Source organism: Oncorhynchus tshawytscha, unplaced genomic scaffold (genome assembly GCF_018296145.1).
Source record: "Oncorhynchus tshawytscha isolate Ot180627B unplaced genomic scaffold, Otsh_v2.0 Un_contig_4519_pilon_pilon, whole genome shotgun sequence".
NCBI lineage: Eukaryota > Metazoa > Chordata > Actinopteri > Salmoniformes > Salmonidae > Oncorhynchus > Oncorhynchus tshawytscha.
The window spans coordinates 32,501-47,507 of record NW_024609331.1 but is presented as its reverse complement, the minus strand read 5'-3'; the positions used below and the strand labels follow the sequence as shown (position 1 = coordinate 47,507).

The following is a 15,007-nucleotide window of genomic DNA, read 5'->3' as shown; positions in this document are numbered from 1 at the left end:
GACCAGTCTAGCTACATAGCTTCAGACAGTACCGTGTGGTAAATGAAATATATGCCGCAGAGGAATTTCTATTGTTAGAAACAAAAAATATAAAAGAATGGATGGACAGAACAGACAAATGAGAAAGATTGAAAAAGAGAGTTTAAAGAGAGACAAGGAGAATGGGAGAGAGAAAGAGAGACTAGGAGAATGGGAGAGAGAAAGAGAGACAAGGAGAATGGGAGAGAGACAAGGAGAATGGGAGAGAGAAAGAGAGACTAGGAGAATGGGAGAGAGAAAGAGAGACAGGAGAATGGGAGAGAGACAAGGAGAATGGGAGAGAGAAAGAGAGACAAGGAGAATGGGAGAGAGAAAGAGAGACAAGGGAGAATGGGAGAGAGAAAGAGAGACAAGGAGAATGGGAGAGAGAAAGAGAGACAGGAGAATGGGAGAGAGACAAGGAGAATGGGAGAGAGAAAGAGAGACAGGGAGAATGGGAGAGAGAAAGAGAGACAGGGAGAATGGGAGAGAGAAAGAGAGACAGGGAGAATGGGAGAGAGAAAGAGAGACAAGGAGAATGGGAGACAGAAAGAGAGACAAGGAGAATGGGAGAGAGACAAGGAGAATGGGAGAGAGAAAGAGAGACAAGGAGAAATGGAGAGAGAAAGAGAGACTAGGAGAAATGGAGAGAGGAAGAGAGACAAGGAGAAAGTGAGAAAGAGAGACACAGAGAAAGGGAGAGAGGAAGAGAGACAAGGAGAAAGTGAGAAAGAGAGACACAGAGAAAGGGAGAGAGGAAGAGAGACAAGGAGAACGTGAGAAATAGAGACAAGGAGAAATGGAGAGAGAAAGAGAGACAAGGAGAAAGTGAGAAAGAGAGACAAGGAGAAAGTGAGAAATAGAGACAAGGAGAAATGGAGAGAGAAAGAGAGACAAGGAGAAAGAGAGACAAGGAGAAAGAGAGACAAGAAGAAAGAGAGACAAGGAGAAAGAGAGACAAGGAGAGAGAGAGACAAGGAGAGAGAGAAGAGAGACAAGGAGAAAGGAGAAGAAAGAGAGACAAGGAAATGGAAAGAGAGAGACAAGGAGAAATGGAGAGAGAAAGAGAGACAAGGAGAAAGAGAGACAAGGAGAAAGTGAGAAGTAGAGACAAGGAGAAAGGAGAGAGAAAGAGAGACAAGGAGAAAGAGAGACAAGGAGAAAGAGAGACAAGGAGAAAGAGAGACAAGGAGAAAGAGAGACAAGGAGAAAGAGAGACAAGGAGAAAGAGAGACAAGGAGAAAGAGAGACAAGGAGAAAGAGAGACAAGGAGAAAGGGAGAGAGAACATTTTGGAACACTCCCTCCCTCCACTCCTCCCCCTCCCTTCCCTCCTCTCCCTTCCCTCCTCTCACTCCCTCCCTTCACTCCTCTCCCTCCCTCCACTCCTCCCCCTCCCTTCCCTTCCCTTCCCTCCTCTCACTCCCTCCCTTCACTCCTCTCCCTCCCTCCACTCCTCCCCCTCCCTTCCCTTCCCTCCTCCCCCTCCCTTCCCTCCTCTCACTCCCTCCCTTCACTCCTCTCCCTCCCTCCACTCCTCCCCCTCCCTTCCCTTCCCTCCTCTCCCTCCCCTCCTCTCCCTCCCTTCCCTCCTCTCCCTCCCTCCCTTCACTCCTCTCCCTCCCTCCTCTCCCTCCCTCCTCTCCCTCCCTCCTCCCCTCCCTCCCTTCCTCCTCTCCCTCCCTCCTCTCCCTCCCTCCTCTCCCTCCCTCCACTCCTCTCCTTCCCTTCACTCCTCTCCCTCCCACTCACACACACACACCCACTGAACACACCCACTGAACACACCCACTGAACACACCCACTCCTCCACTTTCTAGAACACCCCTCCCTTCACTCCTCTCCCTCCAGCTCACACACACACACACACACACACACACACACACACACACACACACACACACACACACACGGGGAACAGCGCCCCATCCATAATTGATGCTAGCTGTGGGCAGGCAGATGCTGGAGGCAGGAGGAAGAAGGGAGGAAGAAGGGAGGGAAGGAGGGAGAGCAGCTGGATGTGTTTATGGAGGAGAAAGAGGAAGGCAAGATGGTGGAGCAGGTATTTTCTTCTCCTTCTTCGTCTTTTGCTTAGCCAGCGTAGTCCTCTATTTTCTCTCTGTTTCCACTCTCTTTTGTGCTGCAACTGCAGAGTAGAGCGGGTGCAGGGAGTGTGAGTGTGAGGGTGCTATGACGTGGCGTGTGTGTGTGTGAGTGTGAGTGTGTGTTTGCGTTTGTGTGCGTGTGTGTTTGTTTGTTTGTGTGTGTGAGCTTGCTTTGATGTGGTGTGTGTTTGTGTTTGTGTGTGTGTGAGTCCGAACTTGCTGTGAATTGTGTGTGTGTGTGAACTTGCTGTGAAGTGGTGTGTGTGTGTGTGTGTGTGTGTGTGTGTGTGTGTGTGTGTGTGTGTGTGTGTGTGTGTGTGTGTGTGTGTGTGTGTGTGTGTGTGTGTGGTGTGTGTGTGTGTGTGTGTGTGTGTGTGTGTGTGTGTGTGTGTGTGTGTGTGTGTGTGTGTGTGTGTGTGTGTGTGTGTGTGTGTGTGTGTGTGTGTGTGTGTGTGTGTGTGTGTGTGTGTGTACTTGCTGTGAAGTGGTGTGTTTGTGTGAACTTGCTGTGAAGTGGTGTGTGTGTGTGTGAGTCATAAAGAAAGAGGCATTCCCTCAGCAACTGTTTTACAGACATCATTATTCAGGAGCTGTTCACCCCCTCTTTCTCTCTCTTTTCTTCTCTCCTTCTCCTGTTCTGTCTATCTCAACTTCTCTCTCCCTCTCCCGCTCATTTTATCACCCTCTCCTTCTCCCTTTCTGTCTCTTTCTCTCCTCTCTCTCCCTCTCTCTCCTTCCCTCTGTCTCAGTGTGTCTCTGGTCTCTGCTAGGGTTGTGGTTCAGCATGTGTGTGTGTGTGTGTTGTCTTTAGATGAATGTATTCGGTCTAAAACCAGCTACTGCAGAGAGCATGGAGCAGTTAACTCTCTGTTACTACTGGATACTGTTTAGAGAGAGGGAGGGAGGGAGGGAGGGAGGGAGGGAGGGAGAGAGAGAGAGAGAGAGAGAGAGAGAGAGAGAGAGAGAGAGAGAGACCGCAGACTCAACATTAGTAGGTCCTTGACTACTGAGCCTCCATCTCAAATGACATCCTTCACTACTGTATAACATCTGACTGTTGTTGGTCACAGAGAAATATATAACATCTGACTGTTGTTGGTCACAGAGAGAAATATAACGTCTGACTGTTGTTGGTCACAGAGATATATAACATCTGACTGTTGTTGGTCACAGAGAAATATATAACATCTGACTGTTGTTGGTCACAGAGAGAAATATAACGTCTGACTGTTGTTGGTCACAGAGATATATAACATCTGACCTCTGTTGGTCACAGAGAAATATATAACATCTGACTGCTGTGGGTCACAGAGAAATATATAACATCTGACTGCTGTGGGTCACAGAGAAATATATAACATCTGACCTCTGTTGGTCACAGAGAAAATTATCTTTCACTTTTTAGGCATCCCTTGCACTTCAGATTATAAAGCACACACACGCATGCACTTACACACAATAAACACACACACACACACACACACACACACACACACACACACACACACACACACACACACACACACACACACACACACACACACACACACACACAGGGAGGGTAAAGGACACTTTTATATTTAAATACTTAAACGTTTTCCCTTCAACTGGCTAAAGAGATATTCTCTGTGTGTGTGTGTGTGTGTGTGTGTGTGTGTGTGTGTGTGTGTGTGTGTGTGTGTGTGTGTGTGTGTGTGTGTGTGTGTGTGTTGATTTCTCCAGCTCACTGCCACGTAAAGCATATTTCAGGCCTCCAAATGTGGTTCTCATTAGATGCACACCAGAGCGTTTAGCTAAGTCTGACTGTCTGCCATACCTCTCTCTCTGTCTGTCTGTCTCTCTCTCTCTCCACGTCTCTCCTGTGGTTCTCTTAGTCTGTCTGTCTCTGTCTCTCTCTCTCTCTCTCTCTGTCTCTCTCTCTCTCTCTCTCTCTCTCTGTCTCTCTCTCTCTCTCTCTCTGTCTCTCTCTCTCTCTCTCTCTCTGTCTCTCCGTCTCTCTCTCGCTCTCTGTCACTCTGTCTCTCTCTGTCTCTCTCTGTCTCTCTCTGTCACTCTGTCTCTCTCTCTCCCTCTCTGTCCCTCTCCGTCTCTCTGTCCCTCTCCGTCTCTCTGTCTCTCACTCTCCGTCTCTCTCTCTCTCTCTCTCTCTCTCTCTCTCTCTCTCTCTCTCTCTCTCTCTGTCTCTCTCTCTGTCTCTCTCTCTCTCTCTCTCTCTCTCTCTCTCTCCCACTCTCTCTTTTTCCTTGGGGTTTTGTCTGCTACATAAGTTCTGTTATACTCACAGACATGATTCAAACAGTTTTAGTAACTTCAGAGTGTTTTCTATCCAAATCTACTAATAATATGCATATCTTATCTTCTGGGGATGAGTAGCAGGCAGTTGAATTTGGGCATGCATTTCATCCGGACGTGAAATGTAGTTAAAAAATACAGAAAATACAGAAGTTAAACAGTCGCTCCGAACACGGTCACAAACACCGTAACTCCTCCACTCTTCTTTTTCTCTTGTCTCGTGTGCCTAACATGTCCAATAACGTCCTATTGGGTCGCTCAACAGGATTACCATGAGGGTGGTAAGGGGTTTATTTGTAATTTGACACCAGTAATGGACCATATTTCCACTATCAACATTGACCCATTGGTCAACTTTTTATTATTTGACATAATTATTAACAGTATAATCAAATTTGATGATTTGATTGTACCGTTAATAATTGAGTCATAATAATAAAGTCTGTCCCTTCAAAAATAAATGGTTCATTTACGGCACAGCGAGTGTGTGATTGGGACCAGGTCGCTATTCAGGAACACTTTGCCCATGTACTGCAAGGCATCAGACATGGACAACCCTGCTTTAGCAGTTTGATCACTGACAGATTGATTTAAAGAAGCCTGCTAGGAAAATAGATGGTGGTGTGAGAGAAGCCTGCTAGGAAAATAGATGGTGGTGTAGGAGAAGCCTGCTAGGAAAATAGATGGTGGTGTGAGAGAAGCCTGCTAGTAAAATAGATGGTGGTGTAAGAGAAGCCTGCTAGTAAATAGATGGTGGTGTAGGAGAAGCCTGCTAGTAAAATAGATGGTGGTGTAGGAGAAGCCTGCTAGTAAAATAGATGGTGGTGTGAGAGAAGCCTGCTAGTAAAATAGATGGTGGTGTGAGAGAAGCCTGCTAGTATAATAGATGGTGGTGTGAGAGAAGCCTGCTCGGAAAATAGATGGTGGTGGTGTGAGAGAAGCCTGCTAGGAAAATAGATGGTGGTGGTGTGAGAGAAGCCTGCTAGTAAAATAGATGGTGGCGTGAGAGAAGCCTGCTCGGAAAATAGATGGTGGTGGTGTGAGAGAAGCCTGCTAGTAAAATAGATGGTGGTGTAAGAGAAGCCTGCTAGTAGAATAGATGGTGGTGTAGGAGAAGCCTGCTAGTAAAATAGATGGTGGTGTAGGAGAAGCCTGCTAGTAAAATAGATGGTGGTGTGAGAGAAGCCTGCTAGTAAAATAGATGGTGGTGTGAGAGAAGCCTGCTAGTAAAATAGATGGTGGTGTGAGAGAAGCCTGCTAGTAAAATAGATGGTGGTGTGTAGTAGAGAAGCCTGCTAGTAAAATAGATGGTGGTGGTGAGAGAAGCCTGCTAGTATAATAGATGGTGGCGTGAGAGAAGCCTGCTCGGAAAATAGATGGTGGTGGTGTGAGAGAAGCCTGCTAGTAAAATAGATGGTGGTGTAAGAGAAGCCTGCTAGTAAAATAGATGGTGGTGTAGGAGAAGCCTGCTAGTAAAATAGATGGTGGTGTAAGAGAAGCCTGCTAGTAAAATAGATGGTGGTGGTGTGAGAAGCCTGCTAGTATAATAGATGGTGGTGTAGGAGAAGCCTGCTAGTAAAATAGATGGTGGTGGTGTGAGAAAAGCCTGCTAGTAAAATAGATGGTGGTGTGAGAGAAGCCTGCTAGTAAAATAGATGGTGGTGTAGGAGAAGCCTGCCAGTAAAATAGATGGTGGTGTAAGAGAAGCCTGCTAGTAAAATAGATGGTGGTGGTGTGAGAAGCCTGCTAGTATAATAGATGGTGGTGTAGGAGAAGCCTGCTAGTAGAATAGATGGTGGTGTAGGAGAAGCCTGCTAGTAGAATAGATGGTGGTGTAGGAGAAGCCTGCTAGTAAAATAGATGGTGGTGTAAGAGAAGCCTGCTAGTAAAATAGATGGTGGTGTAAGAGAAGCCTGCTAGTATAATAGATGGTGGTGCGAGAGAAGCCTGCTAGTATAATAGATGGTGGTGTAGGAGAAGCCTGCTAGTAAAATAGATGGTGGTGTAAGAGAAGCCTGCTAGTAGAATAGATGGTGGTGTAGGAGAAGCCTGCTAGTAAAATAGATGGTGGTGTAAGAGAAGCCTGCTAGTAAAATAGATGGTGGTGTAAGAGAAGCCTGCTAGTAAAATAGATGGTGGTGTGAAAGAAGCCTGCTAGTATAATAGATGGTGGTTTGAGAGAAGTGCACTGTATAGGGAATAGGGTGCCTTTGTATTATGGACAAATCATTAACTAAAACCTAAACTAAATCTTGCAATAAATATTGTGGAATTTGATCAAGTTGAGGTGACTAAACTGCTTGGAAGAGCCGAAGCGGGTTTTAACAAGGACACATTTTACAGAGTAGTACCACACACACACACACACACACACACACACACACACACACACACACACACACACACACACACACACACACACACACACACACACACACACACACACACACACACACAGGTGAAAGTGTTTGCATTGTGCTAATACTTCTTCGTATTTTAATTCAGGTCTTTTCTGGAGGTGGCTGCTGTAGTACTCAGAGAGGCTTCATCTTGGGAGTGTGTGTGTAGTAATGAATGAATGGAGTGTGTCTGAGCATCCACAGTAGTTATTGGTTTATCATGCTATAAATCACTATGAGACTGACTGACTGACTGGTTGGCTAGTTAGCCGGTTGGCTGACTGGCTTATTGATTGACTGTATTGCTGTCCGACTGACTGATTGGCTAGTTAGCCGGTTGGCTGACTGGCTTATTGATTGACTGTATTGCTGTCCGACTGACTGATTGGTTAGCTGGCTGGTTTGGTTGACTGGCTTATTGATTGACTGTATTGCTCTCCTACTGACTGATTGGTTAGCTGGCTGGTTTGGCTGTCTGACATGCTGGTTGGTTGGTTGACTGGCTGGTTGACTTACTGACCTGACTGGCTGGTTGGTTGACTTACTGACCTGACTGGCTGGTTGGTTGACTGGCTGGTTGACTTACTGACCTGACTAGATGGTTGGTTGACTGGCTGGTTGACTTACTGACCTGACTGGCTGGTTGACTTACTGACCTGACTGGCTGGTTGGTTGACTGGTTGGTTGACTTACTGACCTGACTGGCTGATTGACTTACTGACCTGACTGGCTAGTTGGTTGACTGGCTGGTTGACTTACTGACCTGACTGGCTGGTTGGTTGACTGGCTGGTTGACTTACTGGCCTGACTGGCTGGTTGGTTGACTGGCTGGTTGACTTACTGACCTGATGGCTGGTTGGTTGACTGGCTGGCTGGTTGACTTACTGACCTGACTGGCTGGTTGGTTGACTGGCTGGCTGGTTGACTTACTGACTGGTTGGTTGACTGGCTTGTTAGTTGACTGGCTGGTTGGTTGACTGGCTGGTTGGTTGACTGGCTGGCTGGTTGACTTACTGACCTGACTGGCTGGTTGGTTGACTGGCTGGTTGGTTGACTCACTGACCTGACTGGCTGGTTGGTTGACTGGCTGGCTGGTTGACTTACTGACTGGTTGGTTGACTGGCTTGTTAGTTGACTGGCTGGTTGGTTGACTGGCTGGTTGGTTGACTGGCTGGCTGGTTGACTTACTGACCTGACTGGCTGGTTGGTTGACTGGCTGGTTGGTGGCTGGGTGGTTGACTGGCTGGCTGACCTGACTGGCTGGTTGGTTGACTGGCTGGTTGGTTGACTTGGTTGGTTGACTGACCTGACTGGCTGGTTGGTTGACTGGATGGTTGAATTACTGACCTGACTGGCTGGTTGACTTACTGACCTGACTGGCTGGTTGGTAGACTGGCTGGCTGGTTGACTGGCTGGTTGGTTGACTGGCTGGCTGGTTGACTTACTGACTGGTTGGTTGACTGGCTGGTTGGTTGTCCGGCTGGCTGGTTGACTTTACTGATCTGACTGGCTGGTTGGTTGACTGGCTGGTTGGTGTACTGGCTGGTTGGTTGGTTGACTGGCTGGCTGGTTGACTTACTGACCTGACTGGCTGGTTGACTGGCTGGTTGGTTGACTGGCTGGCTGGTTGACTGGCTGGCTGGTTGACTGGCTGGTTGGTTGACTGGCTGGCTGGTTGACTTACTGACTGGTTGGTTGACTGGCTGGTTGGTTGACCGGCTGGCTGGTTGACTTACTGATCTGACTGGCTGGTTGGTTGACTGGCTGGTTGGTTGACTGGCTGGTTGGTTGACTGGCTGGCTGGTTGACTTACTGACCTGACTGGCTGGTTGACTGGCTGGTTGGTTGACTGGCTGGCTGGTTGACAGGCTGGTTGGTTGACTGGCTGGCTGGTTGACTGGCTGGTTGGTTGACTGGCTGGCTGGTTGACTGGCAGGTTGGTTGACTGGCAGGTTGGTTGACTGGCTGGTTGGTTGACTGGCTGGTTGGTTGACTGGCTGGCTGGTTGACTGGCAGGTTGGTTGACTGGCTGGTTGGTTGACTGGCTGGTTGGTTGACTGGCTGGCTGGCTGGTTGACTTACTGACCTGACTGGCTGGCTGGTTGACTGGCTGGTTGGTTGACTGGCTGGCTGGTTGACTGGCTGGTTGGTTGACTGGCTGGTTGGTTGGTTGACTGGCTGGTTGGTTGACTGGCTGGCTGGTTGACTGGCAGGTTGGTTGACTGGCAGGTTGGTTGACTGGCTGGCTGGTTGGTTGACTGGCTGGTTGGTTGACTGGCTGGCTGGTTGACTTACTGACCTGACTGGCTGGTTGGTTGACTCACTGACCTGACTGGCTGGTTGGTTGACTGGATGGTTGGTTGACTGGCTGGTTGGTTGACTTACTGACCTGACTGGCTGGTTGGTTGACTGGATGGTTGGTTGACTGGCTGGTTGGTTGACTTACTGACCTGACTGGCTGGTTGGTTGACTTACTGACCTGGCTGGTTGGTTGACTGGCTGGCTGGTTGACTTACTGACTGGCTGACTGAATGGATGACTGGCTGACTTTTTTGTATTAATTGTTCAATCTGGTCTGGTACTAACTCTCTCCCCCTCTCTCCCTCCTCTCCCCCTGCAGGGTAACCAAGAGGCCCCTCCCCCTCCAGACTCCAGGACTCAGCCGTACCCCTCCGCCCAATTTGCCCCCCCTCAGAACGGCCTGCCCGCTGAGTTCACCGCCTCACACCCTCACCCTGCGCCCCCCGACTACACAGGACAACCCCCCGTCAGCGAACACCCCCTCAACATGTACCCCACTTCACAGAACCACAGTGAACAGAGTGGACAGGACACCAGCATACAGACCGTCTCAGCCACAGCCACAGTATGACATCTCTACTTCATTACAACATCTTGGATATATACTGTTACTGGCATACTGTATATTACTGTTATATATTACTGTTATATATTACTCTTTTATACAACAGGTGGATCTAATCCTGAATGCTGATTGGTTAGCACCGGCTAAATCTATAATGTTAAAATGCCCATTTATTCTGTTCCATCTGACTGTGCAATCCACTATCTCATCAGCCCAGCCAGGCAATTTATAAACTTGTTCTCCACTACAAAAGGCATATAGACATTATCTCACATTTCTTTAAGACTAACATTTAGTTTTCAACAGCGGAGATTTATATCAACCTTGCTGTCTGTCTCTCTGACATTTACAACATTGTTTCAATATTTAAATTCGATCTCCAGCTGTCGCTGGGGTTGTGTTAGCTGTTGTTGTTGGCTAGCTCCTCTTGAAGTGGTTGTGTTAGCTGTTGTTGTTGGCTAGCTCCTCTTGAAGTGGTTGTGTTAGCTGTTGTTGTTGGCTAGCTCCTCTTGAAGTGGTTGTGTTAGCTGTTGTTGCTGGCTAGCTCCTCTTGAAGTGGTTGTGTTAGCTGTTGTTGTTGGCTAGCTCCTCTTGAAGTGATTGTGTTAGCTGTTGTTGTTGGCTAGCTCCTCTTGAAGTGGTTGTGTTAGCTGTTGTTGTTGGCTAGCTCCTCTTGAAGTGGTTGTGTTAGCTGTTGTTGCTGGCTAGCTCCTCTTGGTGTTAGCTGTTGTTGCTGGCTAGCCCCTCTTGGTGTTAGCTGTTGTTGCTGGCTAGCTCCTCTGTGTTAGCTTTGTTGGCTAGCTCCTCTTGAAGTGGTTGTGTTAGCTGTTGTTGCTGGCTAGCTCCTCTTGAAGTGGTTGTGTTAGCTGTTGTTGTTGGCTAGCTCCTCTTGAAGTGGTTGTGTTAGCTGTTGTTGTTGGCTAGCTCCTCTTGAAGTGGTTGTGTTAGCTGTTGTTGTTGGCTAGCTCCTCTTGAAGTGGTTGTGTTAGCTGTTGTTGCTGTGGTTGTGTTAGCTGTTGTGTTAGCTGTTGTTGCTGGCTAGCTCCTCTTGGTGTTAGCTGTTGTTGCTGGCTAGCTCCTCTTGGTGTTAGCTGTTGTTGCTGGCTAGCTCCTCTTGGTGTTAGCTGTTGTTGCTGGCTAGCTCCTCTTGGTGTTAGCTGTTGTTGCTGGCTAGCTCCTCTTGGTGTTAGCTGTTGTTGCTGGCTAGCTCCTCTTGGTGTTAGCTGTTGTTGCTGGCTAGCTCCTCTTGAAGTGGTTGTGTTAGCTGTTGTTGCTGGCTAGCTCCTCTTGAAGTGGTTGTGTTAGCTGTTGTTGCTGGCTAGCTCCTCTGAACAACAGGGTACATTTTCTTTCCTCATTGTTATGGATGTATCCATATGAATGTCACTAGAAACAGCCTATTCAGCTGCTTTGCTGTAGGACATTGAGACTTGTCCCGAAGCCACTCCTGCGTTGTCTTGGCTGTGTACTTAGGGTCGTTGTCCTGTTGGAAGATGAACCTTCGTCCCAGTGTCCTGAGAGCTCTGAAGCAGGTTTTCACCAAGGAACTTTCTGTACTTTGCTCCGTTCATCTTTGTCTCGATCCTAACGAGTCTACCAGTTCCTGCCTCTGAAAAACATCCCCACAGAATGATGCTGCCACCACCATGCTTCACTGTAGGGATGGTGCCAGGTTTCCTCCAGACATGACACTTGGAATTCAGGCCAAAGAGTTCTAGTTTCATCAGACCAGAGGTCTGAGAGTCTTTAGGTGCCTTTTGGCAAACACCAAGCAGACTGTGGTGTGCCTTTTACAGAGGAGTGGCTTCTGTCTGGCCACTCCACCATAAAGGCCTGATTGGTAGAGTGCTGCAGAGATGGTTGTCCTTCTGGAAGGTTCTCCCATCTCCACAGAGTAACTCTGGGGCTCTGTCAGAGTGACCATCGGGTTCTTGGTCACCTCCCCGACCAAGGCCCTTCTCCCCAGATTGCTCAGTTTGGCCGGGAGGCCAGCTCAGGAAAGGTCTTGGTGGTTCCAAACTTCTTCTATTTAAGAATGATGGAGGCCATTGTGTTCTTGGGGACCTTCAATGTTGCAGACCTTTTTTGGTACCCTTCCCCAGATCTGTGCCTCGACACAATCCTGTCTCGGAGCTCTAAGGTCAATTCCTTCGACCTCATGGCTTGGTTTTTAATCTGACATGCACTGTCAACTGTGGAACCTTATATAGACAGGTGTGTGCCTTTCTAAATCATGTCCAAACAATTGAATTTACCACAGGTGTTCTCCAATCAAATTGTAGCAGCATCTGAAGGATGATCAATGGAGTAGTACATTGATCTAAGTGGTGCATTGATCCACCGTCGTCCGGGCTTGGCCGGTGCAGGCCGTCATTGTAAATAAGATTTTGTTCTCAACTGACTGTTTTCGTTTGGTCATTATGGGGTATTGTGATGTCATTATGGGGTATTGTATTGTGATGTCATTATGGGGTATTGTGATGTCATTATGGGGTATTGTGATGTCATTATGGGGTATTGTGTGTAGATTGACAAGTCATTTTATTCATTTAATCCATATCAGAATGAGGAAGGCCCTGTATTACTGTTATATAATACTTTTGTATACACCAGATCGTCTCGGCCATAGTAAGGCGTGTGTGTGTGTGTGTGTGTGTGTGTGTGTGTGTGTACACTATACCCTTCACAAGGCTGCAGATTTGGACCTAGTGTACACTATACCCTTCACAGGGCTGCAGAATTGTGCCTAGTGTACACTATACCCTTCACAGGGCTGCAGAATTGTGCCTAGTGTACACTATACCCTTCACAGGGCTGCAGAATTGTACCTAGTGTACACTATACCCTTCACAAGGATGCAGAATTGTGCCTAGTGTACACTATACCCTTCACAGGGCTGCAGTATTGTACCTAGTGTACACTATACCCTTCACAGGGCTGCAGAATTGTACCTAGTGTACACTATACCCTTCACAGGGCTGCAGAATTGTACCTAGTGTACACTATTCTCCTCAGAGCACCAGGTTATCCGAGGCCTTCACAGCAGGTCTCAAGTTGTGTTCTGATTCGTTGTTTCATTAATAGAATTCATCTGATGTTGAAAGCTGTTTTTTGGAATGTTTCCGTCTAGACACAAACATCCTGTGGTAGTCATTTGATTTATCATCTCTCTCGCTATCATAAATATGTATATTGCCATTCACCCAGAGTGCAATACAATCCAGTATTAGTTTGCATGGTAATGAGAGAAGGGAGAAGGAGAGAGTAGAGAGGGAGAGAATGGAGAGGGGAGAGGGAGAGAGGGTGTAGCATCACACTTCTCATAACTCTAGTAGAGGAAAGACACAGAGCAGGAAAGTGAGTTGTACATCTGGAAAACCTCTCCCTCTCCTTTCCCCCTCATACACTCATTACCCCGCCCCCGCGTCTGTCTTTTTATTTCTCTCTCCGTCTTACACTCCCGCTCCCACTTAATCAACCCTCTCCTTTCCCTGTTTCTTTAGTCCGCTTTCCCACTCGTGTCTTTCTCTATCCCACTCACCCCCTCTCTCTTTCTCTCACTCGCTCTATAGTCTGAGTCTATATGTTGAGGCACGAGGCAAGAGAGAGCGAGAGAGAGAGAGAGAGAGAGAGAGAGAGACAGAGAGAGAGGTGGGGGGAGTAGAGAGAGATTACCTCATCTGGCTGGCCTGTTTATAGAGTGACGTCATCCTCCACTCCACTGTCTGCTCTCTGTTAAAGTAGCGAGAGAGAGAGAGAGAGAGAGAGAGAGAGAGAGTGACTGAGACAGAGAGTGACTGAGACAGAGAGAGACTGAGAGAGTGAGAGACAGAGAGTGAGAGAGAGAGAGAGACAGAGAGAGAGAGAGAGAGAGAGAGAGAGAGAGAGAGAGAGAGAGAGAGAGAGAGAGAGAGAGAGAGAGAGAGAGAGAGAGAGACTGAGAGAGAGAGATATAGAGAGAGAGAGAATGCCATCACACCAGCAAGATGTGTGACCTTTTGCCACAAGAAAAGGTCAACCAGTGAAGAATAAACACCATTGGTGTTTATTTTCCCCTTTATACTTTAACCCCTTTCCCTTGTGTACTTTAACCATGTGTACATCGTTACAACACTGCATATATACATAATGACATTTATAATGTCTTTATTGTTTTGTAACTTCTGTGAGTGTAATGTTTACTGTTCATTTTTATTGTTTATTTCAATTTTGTATATTATCTACCTCACTTGCTTTGGCAATGTTAACATATGCTTCCCATGCCAATAAAGCCCCTTGAATTGAATTGAATTGAGAGAGAGAGACAAACACCTACCTGGAGGTAACAGCATCCCCTCCCCAATATGCCCCCCTAGACACAACCACAATAAAACAGAAATGGGTTACAACTCTGTCAGTATGTACATAGTCAATGGTAGGCTTCAATGGGACTCCTGTAGTAGGTACACCTATAGCTCATCTCTTGGCAGTAGTACTGTAGACTACTTTATCACTGACCTCAACCCTGAATCTCTCAGAGCGTTCACAGTCAGGCAACTAACACCCCAATCAGATCACAGCAAAATCACAGTCTACTTAATCACTGACCTCAACCCTGAGTCTCTCAGAGCGTTCACAGTCAGGCAACTAACACCCCAATCAGATCACAGCAAAATCACAGTTGTCTGGGTTTGGCCAGTATATTCAGTAGGTATTCAGCCAGTAGGCCGTCATTGTAAATACGAATTTGTTCTTTAACTGACTAGTTAAATAAAGGCTCAATAAACACATGCAAATACTTGAACAAAACTCAATCATGAGGCATCAAAGCCAACAGAACGGAGTAATATTAAGAAATGCTGTAGATGGAAGGAATGTAGTGTAGAAACCTACTGAGAAAACAATTAGGCAACAACACATTCAATCCCTTTTAGACAACTTCCTGGATGTGAAAGACAACTTCCTGGATGTGAAAGACAACTTCCTGGATGTGAAAGACAACTTCCTGGATGTGAAAGACAACTTCCTGGATGTGAAAGACAACTTCCTGGATGACAACTTCCTAACGTGTATTTTTGACATTTTAAATCTAATCTAAACATGTCTGATGAAGAATGCAGATGTACAAATATCACCCCCCCCAAAGAGATGCTAATCTCTACAATAACATTGGTTGGGGGGGGGGGCGTCTATAACTTTCTCACTCATCATTATTCAGGATTCATTCAGGACTATCTGTAATGACGTTAGCATCCACATTAATGTAGAGGTGTTTAGAAACATCTATTCTTATTTACAATAAATGTGACTCCAAAATGACACACTACATTATTTACCCTTCATTTCTAT

At 47.0% G+C, this 15,007-nt stretch overlaps 1 protein-coding gene across 2 annotated transcripts in view; it reads left to right on the top strand.

Annotated features, from left to right (window-relative positions):
* Positions 1–1,876: 1,876 nt before the first annotated feature.
* The window catches only part of LOC121844616 (RNA binding protein fox-1 homolog 1-like), a 25,827-nt gene continuing 12,696 nt past the window's right edge, over positions 1,877–15,007 (top strand). For both annotated transcript variants that reach the window (XM_042314898.1, XM_042314897.1), the window contains exons 1-2: positions 1,877–2,079; positions 9,434–9,679. In XM_042314898.1, the coding sequence (XP_042170832.1) occupies positions 2,044–2,079; positions 9,434–9,679 (282 nt within the window). In that variant the 5' untranslated portion in view covers positions 1,877–2,043. The remainder of the gene's footprint in view (positions 2,080–9,433; positions 9,680–15,007) is intronic.